Source organism: Tamandua tetradactyla, chromosome 1 (assembly GCF_023851605.1).
Source record: "Tamandua tetradactyla isolate mTamTet1 chromosome 1, mTamTet1.pri, whole genome shotgun sequence".
Classification (NCBI taxonomy): domain Eukaryota; kingdom Metazoa; phylum Chordata; class Mammalia; order Pilosa; family Myrmecophagidae; genus Tamandua; species Tamandua tetradactyla.
In genome coordinates, this window is record NC_135327.1 from 164,273,959 (window position 1) to 164,298,566 (window position 24,608).

The 24,608-nt window shown below is 37.7% G+C and overlaps 1 protein-coding gene across 3 annotated transcripts in view; it reads right to left on the reverse strand.

Moving 5' to 3' along the window:
- The window catches only part of IQUB (IQ motif and ubiquitin domain containing), a 135,568-nt gene that overhangs the window by 63,246 nt on the left and 47,714 nt on the right, over positions 1 to 24,608 (reverse strand). For all 3 annotated transcript variants that reach the window (XM_077120413.1, XM_077120499.1, XM_077120341.1), the window contains one exon: positions 11,562 to 11,772. In XM_077120413.1, the coding sequence (XP_076976528.1) occupies positions 11,562 to 11,772 (211 nt within the window). The remainder of the gene's footprint in view (positions 1 to 11,561; positions 11,773 to 24,608) is intronic.

Here is a 24,608-nt window from a genome sequence, read left to right on the forward strand (position 1 = left end):
TTCGTCACTGGAATCTGACAACTGGAATCTCTGTGGAATTTGGAAACTGGAACTCCGTGACGTGATGTGCAGATATTTATTTATAACTAAAGTCCATCATCAATCAACAAATTAGTAGATTATACCTATGATGACATTTTTGTTTTAAACTACATGCTGTAACTAATGACTCCTGCTCTTAATAGAGGATATTCGCACACCAGAGAAGAATTTTTTGAACCTGGAAAAATGCTAAATTATACTTTGCATTTAGTCCCTTTTTAAACCACTACTTCTATGTGCTCTTTTCTTTGGGGAAGTCAGTAAAAGAAATCATTAAATTAAGAGCATAAATGCCAATACAACTATAGCTAACTAGTTGCTCTTGGCTGTAATTAGTACACACATTTCCATGGGTATATACTGTTCTCTTTCATAGTAAAAGATGACATCACTACAAAGGTTATTCTTGAATGAATGCATCTTAACCTTTTTGTCAATTAGGATTCATCCAAAGGCCTTTATAGATTTCTTTTTCATGATAATATAAAAATAATTGGGAAAACAAATGATCAGCAATCATCCCATGACTAAATAGTAAATGAGGTACATCCACCTATATGCTGAAAAATGTCCACACTACTAAATACCTTGAAAATATAACAAACACTTCTAAAAGCAGAGCTAAACACAAGAAAGTAAGGAAAATCTGTGGGTCAAAAGACAAAAGCAAGATGCCTGAATCTAGAGTGCTAAATAGGCACTGATCGTTTCAAGAGCCCTGAGCACATTTGTTAGTCTCAGTATCCCAAAGCAGGGGGGATGAAGGGCTGTGGAAGGGGCGAGATACGGAAAGGTATTGTAATCTGGAAAGGTGACATGGAACTGAGTCCCTTTCAGCTCCCCATCCTTAATTCAAACACACACACACACCACCACCAACACCACCAACACCAACACACTGGAAACTCAAAAAGTCTACCTTTAGTCCAACAAATATTCACACACCAACAAAAATCAACCAGTAAGAGGCAAACAAAAATAAAACTCAGCTCACGTAAGTTTGTAACTCAATGATTAAAACACGTAAAAATGGGAGGCCGCGCTAACTTTCCTTCAGTGTGGGGTCCTCCAGAGCATGCGGCTGGGGCCCTCTCCGACTTCCCCCAGACACCCTCCCTTCGCCCTGGAAGTCCCAGAGCAAGCGGGGTCCCGGGCACCTGGCGTGGGGTCAGGCTCGGGGGCGGGCGCTGGGGCCCGCCCGCCCTGGACCCACGCAGCCGGAGCCGCAAGCCGGAAGCCCCCCAGAGGCTCAGGGAGAGTGCGACCCCAGCACCCCTTGGCGGGGCGCCCCCTCGGGCACTTGCTCCTGTCAACTTGGCGAGCGGAGTCATCGGATTCTGAAAGAGATCCAAAAGCTTCCAAAGAGCACAGATCTATTGATAAGGAAGCTGCCCTCCAGCCTCCTGGTAAGAGAAGTATGTGCTAAATTCTCGCTCTGTGTGGACTTTAATTGACAAGCCCAGGCCCTGCTGGCCCTACAAGAGGCAGCAGAAACATTTCTAGTTTTTCTAGCCCTCTTTGAGAAGTCTTCCTCCTCTCCTTACATGCTGGCTGTGTCACCCTTTTCCCAAATGATGTGCAGCTGACCAGAAGGATCCAAAGCATTGAAGCTGGGCTTGGCTGAGCTCCTGCAGCCAACATCTCTTGTAAGCCAGAGAACAAGTGTTTTTTGGAGGGAAAATATCATCACTGGAGATAGAGTTTATCAGAAGGAATTTTCATTCTCCATCCTTACTCCCTTGTGGTCTTGCCTTCCCTCTGTTCTTTAGACAAGTTGAACCTGTTTATAAATTTATGTGTGGTCATGATGGCTAAGGCCTTTTTGTACAATGCTAAATAAGATATTTTTCTGTTAAGTAATGACCAGATGAACTGAATCTCTGACACAGTTAAGCTTTCCATTTGATAAGGACCATATGATCTCATTTTAAGAGAACTTTTTTCTTAACCTTGTGAAAATGCCTTGTGTTCTAGTTTGCTAGCTGCTGGAATGCAACACACCAGAGACGGATTGGCCTTCAATAAAAGGGGATTTATTTCGTTAGTTCTTCAGAGAAAAGGCAGCTAACTTTCAACTGAGGTTCTTTCTTATAAGAGAAGGCACAGAGTGATCTCTGCTGGCCTTCTGTCCAGGCCTCTGGGTTCCAACAACTTTCCCCAGGGTGATTTCTTTCTGCATCTCCAAAGGCTTGGGCTGAGCTGCGAGTGCCGAAATGAGGTATGTTGAGCTGCTTGGGCTGTGCTATGTTGAGCTCTTTCATTTAAGCACCAGCCAATTAAATCAAACATTCATTGCAGCAGACACGCCTCCCAGCCGACTGCAGATGTATTCAACGAAAGATGAGGTTCACATGCCATTGGCTCAAGTCCATAGCAATAAAACTAAGCACCTTCACCTAGCCAAGTTGACACCTGAACCTAAGTACCACACCTTGTTAGTAAATATGTTAGCTAAATTTCAAGGATGATAACAAAGACCCTCCCTGCTGCCATGAGCAGATCCATGGAGCTGATTGCTGCCGAGAGTTACCTGTCTTCAGGCAGAATGTGTGCTGCCATGTTGCTTTGCTCTTTTTTTTTTTAAAAGGAGATTGAAGATTGCATGGATTTCCACTGCAACAGAAGTAATATATGAAACAACACAATTCCAAAGACCCCTAAGTTATTTTCAGATAAGAGACTCCAAGTTCACAAATTATTCGTATGATTCTTTTAATGATTTTGAAGACATCAAATTTACTGGTTAATGGAGGAAAGGACATTTACTTGTTGTTATAGAGCTTTTTGTACTGCTTACAATTTTTACCATGTGTATATTTCATTTTATTTAAAACATAGGGCAAAAAATTAAGACAACCACTCAGTTGCATGGAAGGGTCCAACATGTCTAATATGCAAATCTCCATCCATCAGATTAATCTCATCTTTATAGACATCAAGTTATTGAGTGGACTGTGCCTGTCAACAAACTTACAGCTTTTCAAAAACTTAATTGGGGTTGAAATACAGAATATTTAAGGTTTAATATTCTAGTTCCTTCCACTAAATGCCTCTCAGTGTTATTCAGAAATTCTAACCTGTAGAATTTAACATTTTATTCTTACTTTTAAATCAAGATATATAATAATTTATACCTTGGAATTTTTTATAACTGTGGAGAGATAATAGAAGTAATTTTTAATAAAAAATTTTAAATGGAAAGCATATAAAAATGTTTAAAAGCATATGTCCAAAGACACGTACATGAAATGTTCATAGAGCTTTATTCACAAAAGCCAAGAACTGGAAACAATCTTAACATTTAAGAACTGGAAAATGGATAAATATAGTATGGTGTATTTATCCAGAGATATGCTGTGTGGCAATTTAAATGAACAAATTAGAGCTGTAAGGATCGACAAATTAATCTCATCGATCTATCATTGAGATAAAAGAAACCAGAAATGAAAGAGAGATACAGGATGCCATTTAGATAAAGCTCAATAGCAGGTGCAACTAATCTGTGGTAACAGAAGTTTATAGAGGTTAGCTTACAGAGGTGGAGTTAGGCTATTGATCCAGATGGATCATCATAGAGCCTTCTGTATCATAACCTGGGTGACTGCTAGTCATATATATATATGTGTGTGTGTGTGTGTGTATATATATACATATGTAAAGATGCATACAGCCATACCATACACTTTAGACGTGTATACTTTAGAGTATGTATACTTCAATATTTTTTTAAACACGAGGAAAGAAGATATCATAAGTGAAAATCTGCAGGAATGTAGACTTAGGCATATCCCCCCCACCCCAAATTCAGATAATGGAGTTATTTACTTACGCTATTAAATAACTATATTGTCAGGTCTCGGAAAATAAAACTTGACGTACGAACTGGATTCTGTGGCATGGGGGCCCCTTCAGTTTCTCTCCCTCAGCAGCTCCTCTGACAGGACCTGATGTGCCTCCAGGGTAGATGAGCATGAGTGCGCCGACACCCCATCCGCCAGAGGTCAGACCAGATGACCATGAGCATGAAGTCATGATCTGCACCAGCCTGACATCTCCCGGTGATGCCTGTGGCCGCACGACACCCCCACTCCTCTTGCTGTGATTTTTCTGTTAAAACCACAAGTTGTCAGAAAGAGTTGGAGTCATTTTTCCTTTCCTTTAGCTAGCAGGTTTTGCTAGCTCTCACCCGCCTGCTCTCCCTTTGCTCTCAATCTGTTTCTCTCTCTCTCAATAAATTATTAAGCTTTAACTTGCTGTCTCATGTAGAATCCTTTAAGGACCCCATGCCTAACATATATATTTAAAAGGGGGAGGGGGGATTGGACAGGGTAAAAAGAAAAAGACCAGGCAGATTTGAAAAGAACCAAATAGAATGTCTAAAAATTACATATTTTATTTTTTAATTTAAAACTAGGCAAACAGGTTAAAGAGCAGTTTAAACAAGCGCAAAGAGAGAATTAGTGAACAGAAAGAGACATATGAAGAAATTATACAGAAAGCAAAAACAAATTAAGAGTAAAAATATAAAATGAAGAATAGAATGAAAAGGACCAACAGGCATCTAATAGAAGATCCAAAATGAGAAACTAGAGAGATTAGGAGAAAGTAATACCTAGGAGTTAAAGGCTGAGAATTATCAAAGTCATAGATTCTCAGACTCAGGAAACACTAGAAATTCCAAGCAGAATAAATATAAATAAATTTAGGCCAATTTAGATACAACAAAATCTATATGAACATACCCACACAAAAAAACTTCTAAAATAATAAAAGGAACAAACATAAAACAAATACAAAACAAATCTATTGTAAAATGATAGATTATACCTAATCATATTAATGATCACATTAAGTTCAGATGATCTAAATATCCCAATTAAAAGTAGAGATTATCAGATTAAATTTTTAAAAATGAGATCTAACTATATGTTGCCTACAAGAAACACATTTTAAATATAAAGACAAAAATATGTTGAAAAATAACAGGATGGAAAAAAAGATATGTCATGCTAACACTAATCAAAGAAAGTTGGAGAGGCTATATTAAAATCAGACAAAGTAGATTTCAGCGCAAAGAATATTACCAGAAATAAAGAAGGTCATTTCATAACGATAAAAGGGTCAATTCATCAATAATCATTAGCAATCCTAAATTTTATGCACGAATATAAAGAGCTTCAAAATATATGAAGCAAAAGCTGAAAGAACTACAAAGAGAAATAAATCCACAATCATAGTCTGAGATTTCAATTTTCCTCTCTCAAACAATTGATAAACAAGTAAACAAAATCAGTAAAGACAGAAAATATTTGAATATTGACTACTTGACTTATATGAGCTTGTATACTACCCTCCACCCAAACACAGAATACACATTTTTCTGAACGGTACATAGAACATTTTCCAAAATAGACTCTATTTTGAGTGCTAAAACTAGTCTCAATAAATTAAAAAGAATTAATCATATGAAGTACATTCTCTCACCACAATGAAATTAAAGTAGAAATCAATAAAAGAAAGATCTCTGAAACCCACCCTACCCCCAATATTTGGAAACCAGTAACACAAAACAGGTAATTCTGACCTTTATATGTTTTGGAAAATAGAAAATGACAGAATGTTCCCCAATTCATTTTATGAGACCAGTTTAACCTTGCCACTAAAATCAGACATAGTGTGGGAAAGAAAAACTGAAGACCAATCTCACTTACGATACAAATGTCAAATACTAAGTAAAATGTGAGCAAACCAAAGCCAGAAATACATTTTAAAAGAAATATACATCATGATCAACTTGGATTTGTCCCCAGAATGAGAGACTAGTTTAATATTTAAAACTATAATGAAAGATTCAACATACTACCGTTTTAAAGGAATAACGGCAATGTATTTGTCTCAGAGTAGAAGCAGAAAATACATGTGATTATGTCCAACAACCATTAAAGCAAAAGAAAGCACACAAACTTAGTCTGCTACAACTTAGCAGACTAGAAATGGAAGGGAACTTTCTTAACCTAATAAAGTATATCTTAAAAACCTATCATAAATATTAATGATGAAAGCTTAGAATCATTCCCCTTACAATCAGAAATAAGACAAGATACATAATGTCACCAGCACTATTTATACAATATCAACTCAATAAGACAAGAAAAAGAAATAAAAGGTATAAGAAATTTGTCATTATTCATTATTCATAGATGATGCAATTTCTACATAGAAAAGACAGAAGAATATACAGAAAATAAAAAATATACATAGAGAGTATCCAGAAATATAGGAAAAATAGCATAAAAAAAGAAATCAGCAGGTTTACCACACTACTAAAAGCAGCCATTAAACAGAAATTTTATTTTTAAGAAGTTATCATTTGCCTAAGAATAAATCTTAAAGTATGTTGAAATCCTCTTTGGAGAAAATTACAGAACAATCAAAAAACCAAAAAAGATGTAAATAAACGGAATTATAAACCTGTTTATGAATAGGAAGAGCCAACATCATAAGGATGCCAATTCTGCACACATTAATAATAAAGTATTAAATTCCAATCAAAATCTAACAGTTTTTCATGGTAGTTTAAAAACAGTACTAATGTTTATATATATAAAAGAGTGAAGTATAAAAATAGCCATGTTCACGCCTAAGTTATTTCTGGAGGATGACCTCTGTTGCTGCTCAAATGTGGTCTCAGTCTCTTTAAGCCCAACTCTGCAAGTGAAATCATTGCCCTCCCCCCTATGTGGGACATGACATCCAGGGGTGAAAGTCTCCCTGGAGATGTGGGAGAGAACTCCCCAGGATGAATCCAGACCTAGCACCGTGGGATCAGCAATTCCATCTTGACCAAATGGGGGAAAAGAAGTGTAATTAATAAAGTATCAGTGGCAGAGAGAATTCAAATAGAGTCGAGAGGCTACTCTCGAGGTTGCTCTTATGCAAGCTTCAGGTAGACCTTGCTACTTATCATAATCAGAACCATTCCAGCCAATCCTAAAGAACACCTAGGGCAATTTATAAGATTCCACAAAGGTTCCAGGCACTAGAGTAACTTTCCAGAAACCTACAACCTCCAGATGGGTCCCTTGTCCAGATAAGTCCCGAAACCTAGCCCAGCCTCTCCAGAACATCAGATAGTTCCATCTCCCAACCCCATATGACTGACAGACCCTTCAAATATCAAAAATTTAGAATTGCCATAGCCCAAACAACCCCAATGAGAGGTATGGAAAGATCAAAGGTGATGGTGGAATTACACGTAGAAGATAGGACTTAACAAATGAACATGAATGCTGAATCACTAGATTGCTATCTCTTTTAGTCTCCGGTATTTTAGAGCAGCTAGAAGTAAAAACTTAAAATTGTGAAATTGTAACCCATGTCAAAGTCTGAAATATGTTCTACAACTAATTGCGGTGCTGAGCTTTGAAATTTTTATAGCTTTTTTGTGTATATGTTATTGTTCACAAAAAAAGAAGGAAAAAAAGTCAACTGTGATGATAAAAAAGTATTTAAGCCCTCTAGCCTCCTATATTCTAGAGCAGCTAGAAGGAAAAATATGAGAGGATCGTGTAGCCCATGACAAACTCTGGGATCTATCCTGTAACCACGTGTTGAAGAGTACTTTGAAAAAATTGCTTTATTTCTTTGCTTTGTATATATGTTATACTATACAATAAAAAAGTTTTTAAAAATAGCCATATTAAGTAAAATAAAAGGTCCACCTGCTTCAAGCATTGCTAAGAGGAACTACCATTCCAAGAAAAACTTTTCCTGAGGGCAAAAACAAATGACCGGCAGGGGCTTTCGGAGAAAATGGAACATGCCTTACAGAACTGCAGATAAATAACACCTGGTAATAAACCAGTTTCAGTACCTTCCTTGCTTTCCTGATTGCCCTGTATAAGCATCCCTTTTCCTGGGAGGAACTCCTTTCTAATTTCTGAATGGGACGCTGCCCAATTCATGAATTGCTCAATAAAGCTGTAAGATCCTAAATACAATGTCGTTGCAAAGTTTTTCCTTTAACAACCCCCCCACCCCGCCCCACAACATACTCACTGGAAGACAACCAAGGTGGGGAAATTTAACCTACTAAGATATAGTGATTAAGTCAGTGTAGTAATGAAAGAAGGGGAGACAAATAGTTGATTGGAACAGAATAAAGATCCCAAAATAGATCCACACATATTTAGAAACCAGTTATGTGATACAAAGTGTCACAGCAGATGAGAAGAAAGGATATATTATCTAGGAAAGGGTCCTAGGATAATTGGTCATTCATATGGGAAAAATAAAATAAAACAGAACCTCTATTTTACACCATGCACAAAAGTCAATTCCAGCTTGATTAACAATCTAATTTTGAAAACTGAAATTTTGTTACTTTCAAATGAATATTTTTAAGGCCTCTGTGTTGGAAATTATTTCTAGATAATACACAAAGACTGATATATTTCACTTCATTAAAGTGTAAAATTTCTGGGCAGCAAAAGAGACCATTAAAAATAGACAAGATAGTTGTCAACACAGAATTAGTAACCAGAAAATATGAATTAGTTTGAATTTGTGGTTGTTTTTTTTTTTTAACAATAATTATAAGTCTTTTCCCGAATCTCATTACCATTACAAAAATGTTACACCCAAACCAAGACTCACCTGAAAGAAAAATATAATGCAGACTATTTAATTGGTAAATTAAACATCTCATTTGTAATTATGTTGAACTCAACATAGTTAAGTTCTCAACTCAGTGGGGCATAAACATGACATGATTTTATTTTTCTCCACTTTCAATGATTCAACCCCATGACTCCTTTAACTTCACCTTCTCTTCCACCCTAGTCTTCTTAGAAACACTAGTAAGAGATGGGTAGGGATGGTAACTGGTGCCTATAGGGACACTTCTCCCACTTCGTAGGAAGTGCTATGAAAATACAACCAGCCCCAATTATTGAAGACTCCCTTTAGAATATGGAATACCTAGCACCTATTTTTTCAACTGTCGGCCTAGCGACAATTCCAAATCAGTAAAAGAGTAACATTAAACATTTAGTTCCAAGAAAAGAAAAGAAGACAAAGAAATCAAACAGTGTTGCCTGGAGATAATCAGGTCTTTGCTATCTCATACAGTTAAACTAATTCTCTTAAATTGATTCAATTTTGCTTTTAATTACTGAAGGACAGGTTATTCGTAGGAAAACCGAAGCATGTCATTCAAGTTCAAATTACGCAATTGTCATTATGAGCCACAAGAGGGCAGCAGGTTCAAAGATTTGCATTGTAAATAAGGAATGAAAAAAATGAGTAAATAGAAGAGCAAATAAATTATTGAGATTATGAGCGAGAAATTTTAGCTAAGAGAAAAGAGAAATTGAAAATATTATTCTAGAATCTTAATGCAGAATTTTAGGGCTAAAAGAAAACTATGAGGTGTCTCTTTAAGAACTTTCATCTGTTTCATTTTCATTTTCCTCCACACAAATCATGTGTGGATTTATATAAAATATATGTCTCTTTTAATATAGACAAGCTGTATAAAATTGTTACAATAGAATAGTTACTCACATATGTATAGGGTTTTGCACTTTAAGTGCTTTCATTTATGTAACGTTTTGTAATTTTCACTTTACAAAGCCATCTGAAGCAGAAGTGCCAAACATTAAGTCTTTTTTATAGATGAAGAAGCTAAGGCTTACAGAAGTGACTAAATTGTCCAAGGTCGTACCTTGATAAATAGAAAAAGTAGAACCATACTAAGCATGTTTTCTATTATTTTGCGTATTTGCATTAACCAAACAAAAATAGCAATGATATCTTTGATTTATTCATATATGAATTTGGAATATTATTTTAATACAGTTCTAACTAACAAACCTTTAGTTTTATACTTGCCAATCAGTTTTATACTTTCACAGATATGTAACTAACAGTATTTTCTATGGAACTACTTAGAACCCTCAGAAATAATATTTATCATTTGACTAAAGAATGGAAGTAGAAGTGAAGTTTAAAGTAAAACAAAGTATTTCCAGAGTGGAACAACAGAAAAGGGAAGCAAACACACAAGTCTAGGTAGCAGGCATAACAGTCACCTGCTACATGAGGCTGTAATCAGTCATAGAACTACTCACTTTCATGTGTTATGAGGTAAATTTATTAATATTCCTTATTGGACCTAGTGTTTAATTGTATAATCCTTAGTAAACAGCATACCATTATATAGCTATTTAAATAGAGATAATATCTGACATCTAAAAATTTATTCAGTTAGATAAGTACCATGAAAAGAACACATAATAACAGCCACAAATATATATAAACAAAATTATAGAAAGAAAATTTGCTTAAAGTTAATGCTATGAATATTCATAAAGAACTCAAAGAATGAATTTCCTTGGGTAAAAAGACACTGCTCAACCATAAAAAAAAATTAAGAGCACTTAAAATTTTTAAAATCTTTTACGTCATCACAAAGAGCCCAACTTTTCCAATCTCAGTCATGTAACATAGTAAGCAATTTTGATTCCAGCTACTTCCGTTTTAGCAGGTACTAAAGAAACGTACTTCTAACAAAGTAGAAGCTAGTTATGTTACAGCATTCCTGGTTTCTTCTCTTCATCCATTCATTCATTCATTCTACCAATATTTGCTGGGCATTTGTGCTAGACATGGTAAAAAAAAAAAAGATCACTGAAAAATAAATGAATTCTGACCTCACGGAGCTTGCAGTCCAGTGGTGGAAATAAATAGTAAACAGAAGATATATTATCACAAATAGCAGCAAATATTACAAAGGAAAAATTGGGGGTACACTGAGGATCATGAGATGACAATAGGTTATCCACATTAGACTGTCAATCACAAAAACCTTTGAGAGGGTGACAGTTACGCTGAGATTGGAAGGTGCACAGTGGGAAAAGGGCTTCAAGAAGGCAAAGTGGGTATCCGATGCCCTGAGTAGGTAGTGCTTAGCTTGTTCAAGTAACTGAAGTTTTAATGTGTCAATGACTAGTATACAAACTATAGAAGTTAGTCATAAAAGTTAAATGCATAGGAAATATACATTTATGTAGCATCAGTAATGAAGAAGAGTTAAAAAGGTGTTGCCAAGTCCGTCATCTAAAGAGTAGAATCAGCCAGGTTGTTGGATTGAGAGATTAAAGAACAGTTCAACCACGACTTCAAAAATTCCCCCAAACAATCAGAAAAACCAGATTAGACAATATTTTATCTCACAGGATAAGGATCAAATGAGATAATGTATTAAAACTGCAAAACTTGCAGAACAATATGGATACCTTATCTATTAAGTATTAATATAAATCCATATCCAATTTTATCCAAGCCTTAATTACTGTCCCAAATTTAAGATATTAGTCATCTCTTTAAAAATTCTAGTCCACATTGCCAGACATCTTCCTAATATACTAAAGTCTTCCTTTTGTCTTCTGTAAACCTGTTTTCATAGTAACAAAAAACTATAAAATTGATATTTTATGGAAAGCCTATGCCAAACTTACATTCTAGTGCATTATAAAGAAGTTCAAAATCTTCTTTTGTTTTAGGATTATGCCTCCGGTAATAGTCCAGTTTCATCCATTCCTCCTTTTCTCTTATCTTTCTTAGTTTTTCTTGTGCTTCCCACTCCAACCTCAACCTTTGCTGTCTTCTTAAATTCTCAACCACGACTTTAGCATGCCATCGCCTGTAGTAAGTCTGTATCACCAACACCTGTAGTTAAATAAAAAGGGTCTGTTGTCAGATAATAAAGCAGGCAATGATGATGATTCCAATCCTGATTCAGAAAGGAAAAAATTTAAATAGCAAGAGTCTAATTTCAGCTCTGTACCAGATATTCTCATATTCACTATAATGTAAAGCCTATGGATAATGGACTTCATTGCTACTTGGTCTTGAAATCTTCATAGGAGGCAGTTAGTAATTGCTTAGGAATAGAGCTCTGGAGTAAAACTTAGTTTGAATCTCCCCTCTGCAACTCACTAATTGTTTGACTTTGGATGAGTTACTTGCCTTCTCTGTGCTGCAGTGTGCCCTTATGCATCAAATAGAAATAATAATAGTATGTATGTAAAGTGCTTAGCCCAATGCCTAGTCCATCACAGTCCTCAGTAAATCCTAATTGACAAAGCAAATAGTAAATCTCTTTAGTTTATCTTAATTTTCATTAATTTAGGCTTTCTAAGCAGAGAGCATGTAGGCTATGTGTGAAAACCACCAAAGGAATATTAGGTAAAAGGGAGACTTAGACAAGTATTTATTAAGCTGTGAGGAACATAGATATGCCTAAGGGTATGGCATAGTTCTTGATCCTCAAAAAGCTTACAATGTAATTTGAAATTTTATTTATTAAACATAAATAAAAATCAAACGTGGAGAGGTAAGATCAAGATTGAAAACTAAGCATTATGCTGACACATTTCCTTGTCTTAATCCCTGAAAATTACAGAAAAATTATGTAAAGCAGAAATTGAGTAAGATGTTTATCACACTTGTGCCAGTTTGAAAATATTATGTACTCCAGAACAGAAATTTCAGAGCAAAACTGACAGAGATGCCAACACTTGGAGAACAGAGACCCGGATCTTAAGAGATGCTTGGAGCCCAGCAGGCGTCTCCATTGAGATGTTAAGCAAGCCAGAACTTGGAGAGAGCTAAGGGAGGCCAAGAAATGAAAGCCAGCCCCAGAGATGCAAAGTGAAGAACCTCCACAGAACAGAGGCTGAAAGCAACAGAGCCCAGGAGCAAGGGACCAGCAGATGCCAGCCATGTGACTACCCAGCTGACACAGGTGATCCACACACATCAGCTTTCCTTGAATTAAGGTATTTCTCCCTGGATGTCTTAATTTTGACGTTTCCGTAGGCTTAGAACTGTGAACTTGTAACTTATTAAATTCCCCCTTTGAAAAGTCATTTTCTTGTCATTCTTTCAGGGATTATACATAGGAGGCAACTATCTAAAGTTCTTATTGAGTGACCTCATTCTTGAATTTGAGTTTGGGTGGGTGTAGAAGGTTAGGTTCCATATTATTTTCAAAGTTATTTTCCTTCATAATTTTGAAGTTGTGTTTGTTTAAAAATCTGATGTCAGTTTGAGTCTCATTTCTTTGTTTCTTCTTTCTAGATACGTTTAGGATTTTCACTTTATTCTTGTTCTTTTGAAATTTTATTGTGATGTGGTTGGAACTTGACAGACTCTTTTTACCTGAGAGCTCATGTCTTTCTTTAGTTTTTAGAACTGTTTTATTATTATTTGAATAACTTAGTTTTTAGAAGTCTTTTATTATTATTTGAATAATAAATTCAGACTTCTCTAACTTCATTCTATTGACTAGAACTTGTATCAGACATGTTTTGGAATTTATCTGGATTAATCTTCCATATCTTTTAATTTCCTTCATTATTTCTAATTTCTATGACCTTTTGCCCTGAATTCTAAGAGTTTCTAGTTTACTAATTCCTACTTAAACTCTGCCTGTTCTACAAATCAGCTACAATAAACTGCTAGTTCTCTGTCAATCCCCATTCTTTTCCATTGCAATAAAACTTTAGCTGGGCACGTGGCTGCCCCCCCCCAAGACGACATTTCATAATCTTTTTGTGGGGGGGTCATGTGACATGGACAATGAGGGGCGATGGTGTGTGCCACTTTAGAGCAGTGCCCTTAAAATGCAATTCTTTTGTTCCTTTTCCCTTTGCTCTTGGCTGGAAAATGATGAGAAGTGGAGCACCCATCTGGGATACACAAGCAGGAACATTTGCTGAATATGGCAGAGCATTCTATCATCCCTAAACTGCTTGCCTTTCCCTGGACTGTTATGTGAGAGGGGGAAAAGTTCTGTGTTGTATTTTGGTGTCTTTTTAATAAGTTTAATAAATTTGAAAACATTTAAGCTAATATATGGTCTCTTGAATTATTTTAATTTCAAAAAATAAAAATTTTAATTGCCATGGTCCTTTGTTGTTTCTTTTCTATTGATTCAATAGGCTTTTCCCTTCACTTTAAAATGTTAACGATATGTTTAGTCTGTTGTGTTTTCCTTGCTTTAAAAGAGTGGTCCTAAAACTTAAGCTTGCACGAGAATCACCTGGAGGGCTTGTCAATTTACAGAATGCAAAGGGAAAAACTTAAAGAGAACAAAAAGTTACTAAAATAAATACATTTTATTAGAAAAAGATATAATTATACGAGAGTAAATATATAATAACAATAATCTAAAATCATAAGTATATAGTAAACTATATATAATTGTATTCATTTGATTGTAATTACAGATCAAATCAACATTGAAAAGGAGAGATGAAGGAAAGAAAATGAAGAAAAAAGGCTCTAAAGGATCTTGTCTTGTTCATGGGGAAGAGATAGAGCCTGAAAAAAATATAAAACTATTTAGGTGTGTTAAAAAAATTATAAATAACATAAAAGGGATCGGCTCCTCTAAAACAATTTAGACAAGGAGCAACAGAGGTATTTGTCTTTAGGCCCTTTCCTAATGCAGGGGGCCAAAGTCTCACCCTCTCAGAACTTTGGAGTGTCAGTCTCACTTTTCTAAAACGAGGGTGTGGGCCTCACCCACTCCACGCATTGGGGTGGCAACCAAACTCTCTTCTAATTCCTGTTCTCTTGCTACTTCCACTGAATCTGCAGTTACTTTCTCCAGTGAAGTCACAAACCCTTCAAAATCATCCATGAGAGCTGGAATTAACTTCTTCCAAACTCCTGCTAATGTTGATATTTTGACTTCCACCTATGAATCATGAATGTTCTTAACAGCATCAAGAATGGTGAATACTTTCCAGAAGGTTTTCAATTGACTTGGCTCAGATCCATCAGAGAAATCACTATCCATGACAGTTATAGCCTTATGAAATGAATTTCTTAAATAATAAGATTTGAAGATTGAAATGACTCCTTGATCCATGGGCTGCAGAATAGATTTTGTGTTTGCAGGCATGAAAACTACATTAATCTTGTACATCTCCATCAGAGCTCTTGGATGACCAGATGCATTGTCAATAAGCAGTAATATATATATATATCTTTTTACATGGGCAGGCACCGGGAATTGAACCCAGGTCTCTGGCATGGCAAGTGAGAACTCTGCCACTGAGCCGCCATTGCCCACCCAACAAGCAGTAATATTTTGAAAGGAAATTTTTTCTGAGCAGTAGGACTCACAGTGGGCTTGAAATACGCAGCAAACTATGTTGTAAACAGATGTGCTGTCTTCCAGGCTTTGTTGTTTCATTTCTAGACTGCAGGCAGAGTAGATTCAGCATTATTCTTAAGGACCATAGGATTTTCAGAATGGTAAATGAGCATTGGCTTCAACTTTAAGTCACCAGCTACATTAGTCCTTAACAAAAGAGTCTCCCTGTCCTTTGAAACTTTGACACTAAGCATTTTTGACTTCTCTCTAGCTGTGAAAGTCTTAGATAGCATCTTTTTCCAAATAGGAGACTGTTTCATCTACATTGAAAATCTATTGTTTAGTTTAGCCACCTTCATCAGTTATCTTAGCTAGATCTTCTAGATAACTTGCTCAGCTTCTACATCAGCATTTGCTGCCTCACCTTGCGCTTTTATGTTATAGAGACAAACTCTTTCCTTAAACATCATGAACCAACTTCTGGTAGTTTCAAACTTTTCATCTATAGATTCCTCATCTCTCTCAACCATCACAGAATTGAAAAGCCTCAGAGTATTGCTCTGGATTAGGCTTTGGCTTAAAGAAATATTGTAGCTGATTTGATATTCTGTCCAGATCACTAAAACTTTATATCAGCAACAAGACTGTTTCACTTCCTTATCATTTGTGTGTTCACTAGAGTAGAATTTTAAATTTTCTCCAAGATTTTTTTCTTTGCTTTCACAACTTAGCTAACTGGTATAAGAGGCCTAGCTTCTGGCCTATCTTGACTTTTGACTGCTTTCCTCACTAAGCGTAATAATTTCTATATTTGATTTAAACAGAAAGATTTGCAACTCTTCCTTCATTTGAACACTTAGAGGCCATTATAAGGCTATTAATTGGTCTAATATCAATATGGTTTTATCTCAGGAAATAGGAGGGTTTAAGGAGAGGAAGAGATATGAAGGAACAGCTAGTCCTCTCCAGTCCCCCTCATTCAGTCTGATGTAGCTTGGGAAGCCCACAGACATAGGAGCAGAGAGAACAAACACATTTATCAATTAAGTTCTCCATCTTATATCGATGCAGTTTGTGGTGCCCTGAAACAATTACAACAGTAACATCACAGATCACCTTAACAGATAAAAAAATAATGAAAACATATTAAATATTGCAAGAATTACCAACATGTGACCCAGAGACACAAAGTGAACACTTCTAAAAACTGCAAAATTTACAAAGTGCAATAAACTGAAGCACAGCAAAATGAGATAAAACTGTAGAGGGGACATTTGGATTTCCATGAACATTACAGGCTGAGAAAAAAGAAAAAAGATGTGGGGTACAAAAAATACAGAGGGGCTTTGTACTTCAATTATGCTTCAGAGTGATCTTCTTGATAGGAAGGCAAAACTCTGAAGGAGAGGACCAACCAAAGCAGAGCCTATTTGAAAAGGTTGTTGAAAGATGGGGTTTTTCTATTTGTTTTTTCTTTCTTTTTTTTTTTGCATTAGTTAGTTTGGATTTGCTAACTTCTGACACTTAAGGAATTATCTGTCCTATCATCAGCTGGATACAAACTTAAGAAACAAATAGTTCAGTGATTAATCCCAGAGTAATGCAATAAAATACTAAAAATGCACAAAATGCAACACAATGTTACAAAACAAACAAAGAAGCAGGAAATGATGGTCCATCAAAAGGAAGGAGTTGAAAATTTAGAACATATAGATAAAGAGTACCACATTTTGGACATGGAGGCCAAAGATTTTTAAAACATAATCTTCAATGTGCTCAAGGAGATAAAAACAAAAAGAAAGAATATCATGAAAACAATGAATGAACAATATGAGACTATCAATAAAGAGACAGAAATTTTAAAAAGAAATCAAGCAGAGGAAGCTGACAACATCAATGTGGTGACACAGCTACTGGAAACTGAGAACAGAAATTCCATTAACACAAGGACAAATCTCACTTGTTCAGAACTCTGGAGGAAGATATAGATTTGAGAATCATCCCACAAATGCTGAATGGAAAAAAGAGAAAAATATCAGGGAGGAAACTTCTGTCCTGTATCAGCTGGTCTTTTCTGCTCCCCCTCGTTTTGTCTCATACAGCTTGGGAAGCACCTAGAGGCAGGAGCTGAGATCCCTCCTGCTTCCCTCTGAGGACACAGTCTATAAACTCTCTCATAGCAGTGAAACAGATCCCCACCTATATCCAGACACAGTGGCCAAAGCCAAAAGGGTTACTGTCCATGGCAAGGTTTAAGGTACAGGGGATGGCAGAAAACAAAAGGGCAGGAGGGAAGAGTTTCCAAAATGGAGGATCAGGGTGGTAACTGCAAAATCTTCTCTAAAAGCAACAAGTAGACTCAAGGCAAGATGGTGGCATAATAAGGTGTGGAATTTAGTTAGTCCTCCACAGCAGCTAATAAATAGCCAGGAACTGTATGGAACAAATGCTGAGGAGACATCTGTGACTGACACACATCAGTCAATCTGGAACAGGTAGAATGGCAGAGATTCCACAAAGAACTTCAAGTCTCCCAAGCCGTGGAGGCTGATACCTCTCCCCATGGACATGGCAGGCTGCTTCCCCAAGGGGAAAGGAAACAGACTTTATTAGTAGCAAGAGCTTAGCTCAACCAAGCTACAAATGCAGAATTAATTAACAGACTCTGACTATTGGAAACAGGTCCTGAGCACAGGTAAACTTGGAATAAGCACTAAAGGAACCAGTAATTTCCACCCTGGCAGAGAGGGGGCAGGGCTGACAGAAAGAAAAAAAAATGGAGGCTTTTGGAGTTAGCACAGAATACTGGAAAAGGGCTGGACCCCAAGAAAAAGGGGCATATACAGCCTGGAGATATATAGAGTCATGTACCAACTCAAGCTCTTGATTGACAAACCTAGGACGCAGGGGCCCAACTCTGAAAAAGCTTTTTGTTTTGTTTTTTTAACCTCTTAACAGATCATTGGATAGAACTGCAAACACTCTCATGCTCCAGCACTGCCCCAGGCAAGGCATGTCTGAGAAACAAAGCAACTAGTCAGATGAAAGGGGTTAATTCCCTAAAGGATTAATCTTCCCCATGAGAAAAGGGAGCAGGGCCCATCTCAAGTAGAGGCCCTCCTTCAGGGAATTCAGACCACAGGGGCTGGAAAATGGAAGCAATCAAAGCCCATCTACTTCCTCACGTCTGTCTCAACAAGTGCCCTGGCAGGGAGAGTCTGCTGCAATTAAAGGTACTGCATCACTTTACACTGGTGGGAAGCTGCAACCAGGTAAGTGATACATGCTGGACAGGACAGGAAAAGCATAGAGACTAGAGGCTTCATAGGTGTTCTAATCTGTTAGCTGCCAGAATGTGATATACCAGAAAAAGAATTACTTTTAAAAGGGGGAATTTATTAAGTTGCAAGTTTACACTTCTAAGGCCAAGAAACTGTCCCAATTAAAGCAAGTCTATAAAAATGTCCAAATTAAGGCATCAACAAGAGGTTACCTTCACTCAAGAAAGGTTGATGAAGTTCTAGGGTTTCTCTCTCAACTGGAAAGGCACATGGTGAACATGGTGACATCTGCTACCTTTCTTTGCAGGCTTCTTCTTTCATGAAGCTTCCCCAGGGTCTGTTTTCCTTCTTCATCTCCAAAGGTCTCTGGCTGCAGGGGCTCTTGTGGTTCTCATGGCTCTTTCACTTTTTCCAAAATGTTTCCTCTTTTAAAGGATTCCACTAATTAAGATCCACCTGGAATTGGTGGAGTCACATCTCCCTTTAATTAAACGTTAATACTGACCACTGGATGCATTACATCTCCGTGGAGATAATGTAATCAATTTTCCAACCTGCACTACTGAATAAGGATTAAAAGAAAAGGCTGCCTCTGTAAAATGGTTCAGAATTAAAACATGGCTTTTCTAGGGTGGCTTTTCAAACCAGCACCTAATCTGACAACCTGCTGGGTCTCACCCTAAGAGAAAACTGATGCAGGTTACTCTTTCCTCCTGAGACAAAAGGCAAATAAGTATATATAAGACTTAAATGATAATATAAACCAAATAAGCCTAATAGACATACACAGTACACTTTGCCCAACAGCAGCAAAATATGAACTCTTCTAAAATACGCATGGATCATTCTCTAGGATAGGCCAAATATTAGGTCACAAAACAAATCACAACTAATTCAAAAAGATTGAAATCATGCGATGTATCTTCTCTGACCACAAATGGGATGAAGTTAGAAACAAATAACTGGTAGAACTAGAAAAATCGCAAATATGTAGAAAATACTCAACACACTCTTAAACAATCAAAAGGTCAAAGAAGAAAGTTCAAGAGAAATTAGGAAATGTCTTCAGCCAAATGAAAATAGAAACACAACATATATCAAAACTTATAGGAGGCAGCATCAGTAGTGAAGAAGGGAAATTTATGGTTCTAAATACATTTAAAAAAGGAGAAAATATCAAATAAGGGACTTAACCTCATAACTGCAGAATCTAGAAAAAGAAAAGCTCACTAGACCATAAGGGACTTAACCTTATAACTGCAGAATCTAGAAAAAGAAAAGCTCACTAGACCCAAAGCAAAGAGAAGGAAGGAAATAAAGATTATAATGGAGATAAGTGAAATAGAGAATGAATGACTATAGAGAGAATCAATGAACCAAAAGTTAGTTCTTTGATAATAAAAATAAAATAAACAAACCTTTAGCTACAAAGAAAAACAGAGAGGCTACAGAAACAACTAAAATCAGAAATGAAAGAGTGACATTACTGCCAATCCTACAGAAATAAAAGGAATTATAAAAGGATTCTATGAATAACTATGTGCCCCCTCCAAAAAAGTAGAAAACCTAGAAGAAATGGACAAATTTCTAGAAAAAAATAAACTATCTACACTGACTCAAAAGAAAAGAAATAGAAGCTCTCAACAGGCCAATAAAAAGAGAATAAAAATCATCCCAACAGGACCAGGTGGCATTACTGGTGAACTTTACCAAATATTCTGAGAAGGATTAACAACAATCCTCTTCAAATTCTCCCAAAAAATTAAAGAGAAGGGAACACTAGGTAACTCATTCTAGGAGGACAATATCATCCTACTACCAAAGCCTAATAAAGATCACATAGGAAGACTTTCAGGAAGATGGCAGAATAGGATAGCCCAAGTTTACCCCTGCTCCAAAGAACAGAGACAGAAGTGACAGAGAAATGACTAGGACAGTGATTCTAGGGTGCAAATGACCTGAGAGGGTCTTCTACACTGTATATGAAGGTCTGGATGAAAAAGCTAAGGAATTGAAATGCAGAGAACCAGACACCATATAGCTAGTGCAAAGAGCCTAAAGAACCCTTTTCCAAATGGAGGCCCGGAGTTTTCAGGAGTGCATGGACAGGGAGGCAGAACTGAGGAAGTAAGCCAAGCTGCATTCCTTGAACATGCCACACCCACACACCCATGTGTGCTGCTGCAACCCGACCTACACCCTGCCCCTCCATGCCTAACACACCCAAGAAATGCCTGCTGGGTACACCAGCCCAACCACCTCACAAAATGTGGCCCAACCCTCAGTGCCTTACACACCCAAGCCCCTATCCCCAGCACCCCAAAACTCACCATGCCCTGCCATGAGCAATGCACTTTGCCCCACCCCCCAAACACACTCATCTGTGCCATGTCTCCTTCTCATGCACACTCAAAACCTGCCTGCCTCTGCACCCATGCACGTGTTCCCCACCCCCACCCCCAGTATCTGTGCACCCCACCCCCATGCATGCACACGCCCATGCCTGCCACCTGTGCCCTGAACTCCATGCTTCAAGCTCCATGGCCCAATCCCCCTGACCCTCCTGCTTCATGTGTGCACCCATACTCTGCCCTCTACCCCATGCCCACCTACACAGCTCCCATGATCCACCTCCTGCTACATCTTGCCTCTGTGTCCCCATGCTACACCCTACCCTGCACTTCAATGCCTGCCCAAGCCACACCTCACCCCCATGGCCTCCATGCAAGACACACACACACACACACACACACACACACACACACACACACACACACACACACAACCTTGTGCCCCACACCCCATGCTCCTGGGAACCAGCATAGTTCTCTGCTGTACATCTAGCCCTTTACTGCACCATTATGCCACTGTGCACCCCTTGTTGTTCTGCGCCCCAACCCACAACTGTCCTGCAAATACAAAACCTTAGACTCCTGGGGAAATAAACATCTGAAGTAGCTCTATCAAGACAATTAAATGCATTGAAGGCAACAGAAAAATCACAAAGCATATGAAGATGCAGACAGATACACCCCAGCCTAATGATCAAATTAAAACACCAGAAGAGACACAGACTTTGTAACAACTAATCAAAGATGTTCATATAACTTTACTAAATAAATTCAGTTGGTTGTCTAATGACATAAGGAGATCAAGAAGACACTAGAAGAGCATAAATAAGAATTTGAAAAATCAAAAAATAGCAGATATCACAGAGATGAAAAATACTGTAGATCAAATAAAAAATACACTAGAGACACACAACAGCAGATTTGAAGATGCAGAAGAAAGAATAAGTGAATTAGAGGACAGGACAATTGATTTCAAATGCACAAAAGAACAAATGGCAGAAAAAGATGGAAAAATTTGAATTTTATCTCAGGGAAGTGATGGACAACATAAAGCACATACATATAAGAATCATCAGTGTCCCAGAAGGAGAAGAGTAAAGAGCTAGGAAGATAAGCTGAGGATATAATAGGGGAAAACTTCCCAACCCTTATAAAAAGCATAAACATGCAAACCAAAGAAGCCAATGAACCCCAAACAGAATAAATCCAAATAGGCCTACTCTGAGATACATATTGATCAGTCTGCTAAATGTTAAATCCTGGAAGAAGCAAGAAAAAAGTGATCTACTACATGAAAGAAACCATATAAGACTGAGTTCAGACTACTCAACAGGTGCCATGGAAGCAAGAAGGCAGTGGTATGCTATATTTAAGATCCTGAAAGAGAAAGACATCCAGCCAAGAATTCTGTACCCAGCCAAACTGTCCCTCAAAAGTGAGGGAGAGAGAGGAGGGGACAAGATGGTGGCTTAGTGAGGTGTGGAATTAGTTCATTCTCCAGAGCAGCTAGTAAATAGCAAGGAACAGTAAAGAAAAACTGTGGGGGCCATATCAGTGATCAGACACACAGAGTACCCCAGTCTGGACAAGCTGGACTGGCTGCAAGCCCACCCAGAAGCTTGAGTTCCCCAAGCCACATGGCTGGAGCCCTTCTCCACAGGCTGCTTCCCAGAGGGGAAAGGAAAGGGACTTTACCAGCAGCACAGAAGCTCCAATTGTGGAATTAATTAACAAATTCTGACTACTGAGAATAGGTCCCCAGCTCAGCTGAACTTTGAGTCAAAGCAGAGGTTGCTGGTTTTTGCCCCAGTGCAGAAGGGGCAGGGCTGATGGAAAAAGATAAGAGGAGAAAAACAAACCAGAGGTTTTTCAGATCAGAAAGCATGGAATACTTGAAAGGGTCTGGGCCCAGAAGGAAAGGAGGGGGCACATGGGACCTGAATATATACAAAGCAACATACCAACTTAAGCTCTTGATTTGCAAACTTGAGGAATAGGGGCCTTGCTCTGAAAAGGATTTTTCTTTTTCTTTTCTGTGGCTGTGTTTCTACTGCTTAACTGCTCTTTGGATACAGCTGCAAGGCTTCTCAGGCTCCATTGCCCCAGGCATAGGCAGAATTAAGTTTATTTGAATGTTTGTCTGGAGCCTGTGCCTTCCCCAGGAGAGGGGTGGGGCCCAGCTCAGGTAGAATCCCTCCCTCAAGGAATTCAAACCACAGGGTCTGAAAAAGTAAAGCCATTAAAGCCAGCCTACAATCACTCTTCTGTCTCAACCATGCCTCCAGCAGGGAGAGTCTGCTGAAGTTAAAGGTACAACATCCCCTTATGCTGGTGGAACCCACAGGCAGACAAGCACCACATACTTGGAAGGATAGGAAAAACACAGAGTCCAGAAGCTTCATAGTAAAGCCTGTCAACCTGATGGGTCTCACCCTTAGGGAAAACTGATGCAGGTGACTCTTTCCTCCTGAGAGAGAGCAGTTTGGTCTGGGAAAATCTGGCTGGGGTCTAGACTACCTAAGTAGACCCTTCTAAGGTGGGGTGGGGAAAGGCACCATACAGACAGGGCAAGAAACAAGAAAACAAGAACTGAAAATTATGATCTGTTAAACAAATCTTAGCTAGAGGTCTAGAATAAGCTGAACTGAATGTCAAAGAACAGAGAGACAATAAATTCAACCATCAAGAAAACCCTAGGTAAAAGAAGTGAAAGTAATCTCCAGAATAAAGTAATAAGTAATTAAATGCCTAGATGCCAGCAAAAGCTAATGAATCATACTAGGAAAATTGAAGATATGGCCCACTCAAAGGAACAAACCAACAATTCAAATGAGAAACAGGAGTTGAAACAACTAATTCAGAATGATCAAACAGACATAGAAAACCTTATCAAAAATCAAGTCAATGAATTGAGGGAGGATTTAAAGAAGGCAAGGAATGAACAAAAAGAAGAAACCAAACCTCTGAAAAAACAAATCATAGAATTTATGGGAATGAAAGGAACAGTAGAAGAGATGAAAAAGAACAGTGGAAACCTACAATGTCAGATTTCAAGAGGCAGAAGATAGGATTGGTGAACTGGAGGGTGGGACATCTGAAATCCAATAAGTAAAAGAAAATATAGGGAAAGGAATGGAAAAATATGAGCAGGGACTCAGGGAATTGAATGACAACATGAAGTGCACAAATATACATGTTGTGGGCATCCCAGAAGGAGAAGAGAAGGGAAAAGGAGGAGAAAAACTAATGGAGAAAATTATCACTGGAAATTTCACAACTCTTATGAAAGACTTAAAATTACAGATCCAAGAAGTACAGTACTCCCCAAACAGAATAGATCCAAATAGACGTACTCCAAGACCTTACTAATCAGAATGTCAGATGTCAAAGAGAAAGAGAGAATCTTGAAAGCAACAAGAGAAAAGCAATCCATCACATACAAGGGAAGCCCAATAAGATTATGTGTCAATTTCTCAGCAGAAACCATGGAGGCAAGAAGACAGTAGGATGATATATTTAAGTTACTAAAAGAGAAAAACTGCCAACCAAGAATTCCACATCCAGCAAGATTGTCCTTCAAAAATGAGGGGGAAAATTAAAACATTTTCAGATAAAAGCTCACTGTGAGAATTTGTGACCAAGAGACCAGCTCTGCAAGAAATACTAAAGGGAGCACTAAAGACAGATAGGAAAAGACAAAAGAGAGAAGTGAGGAGAAAAGTGTAGAAATGAAGATTATCAGTAAGGTAAAAAGAAGAAAAATTA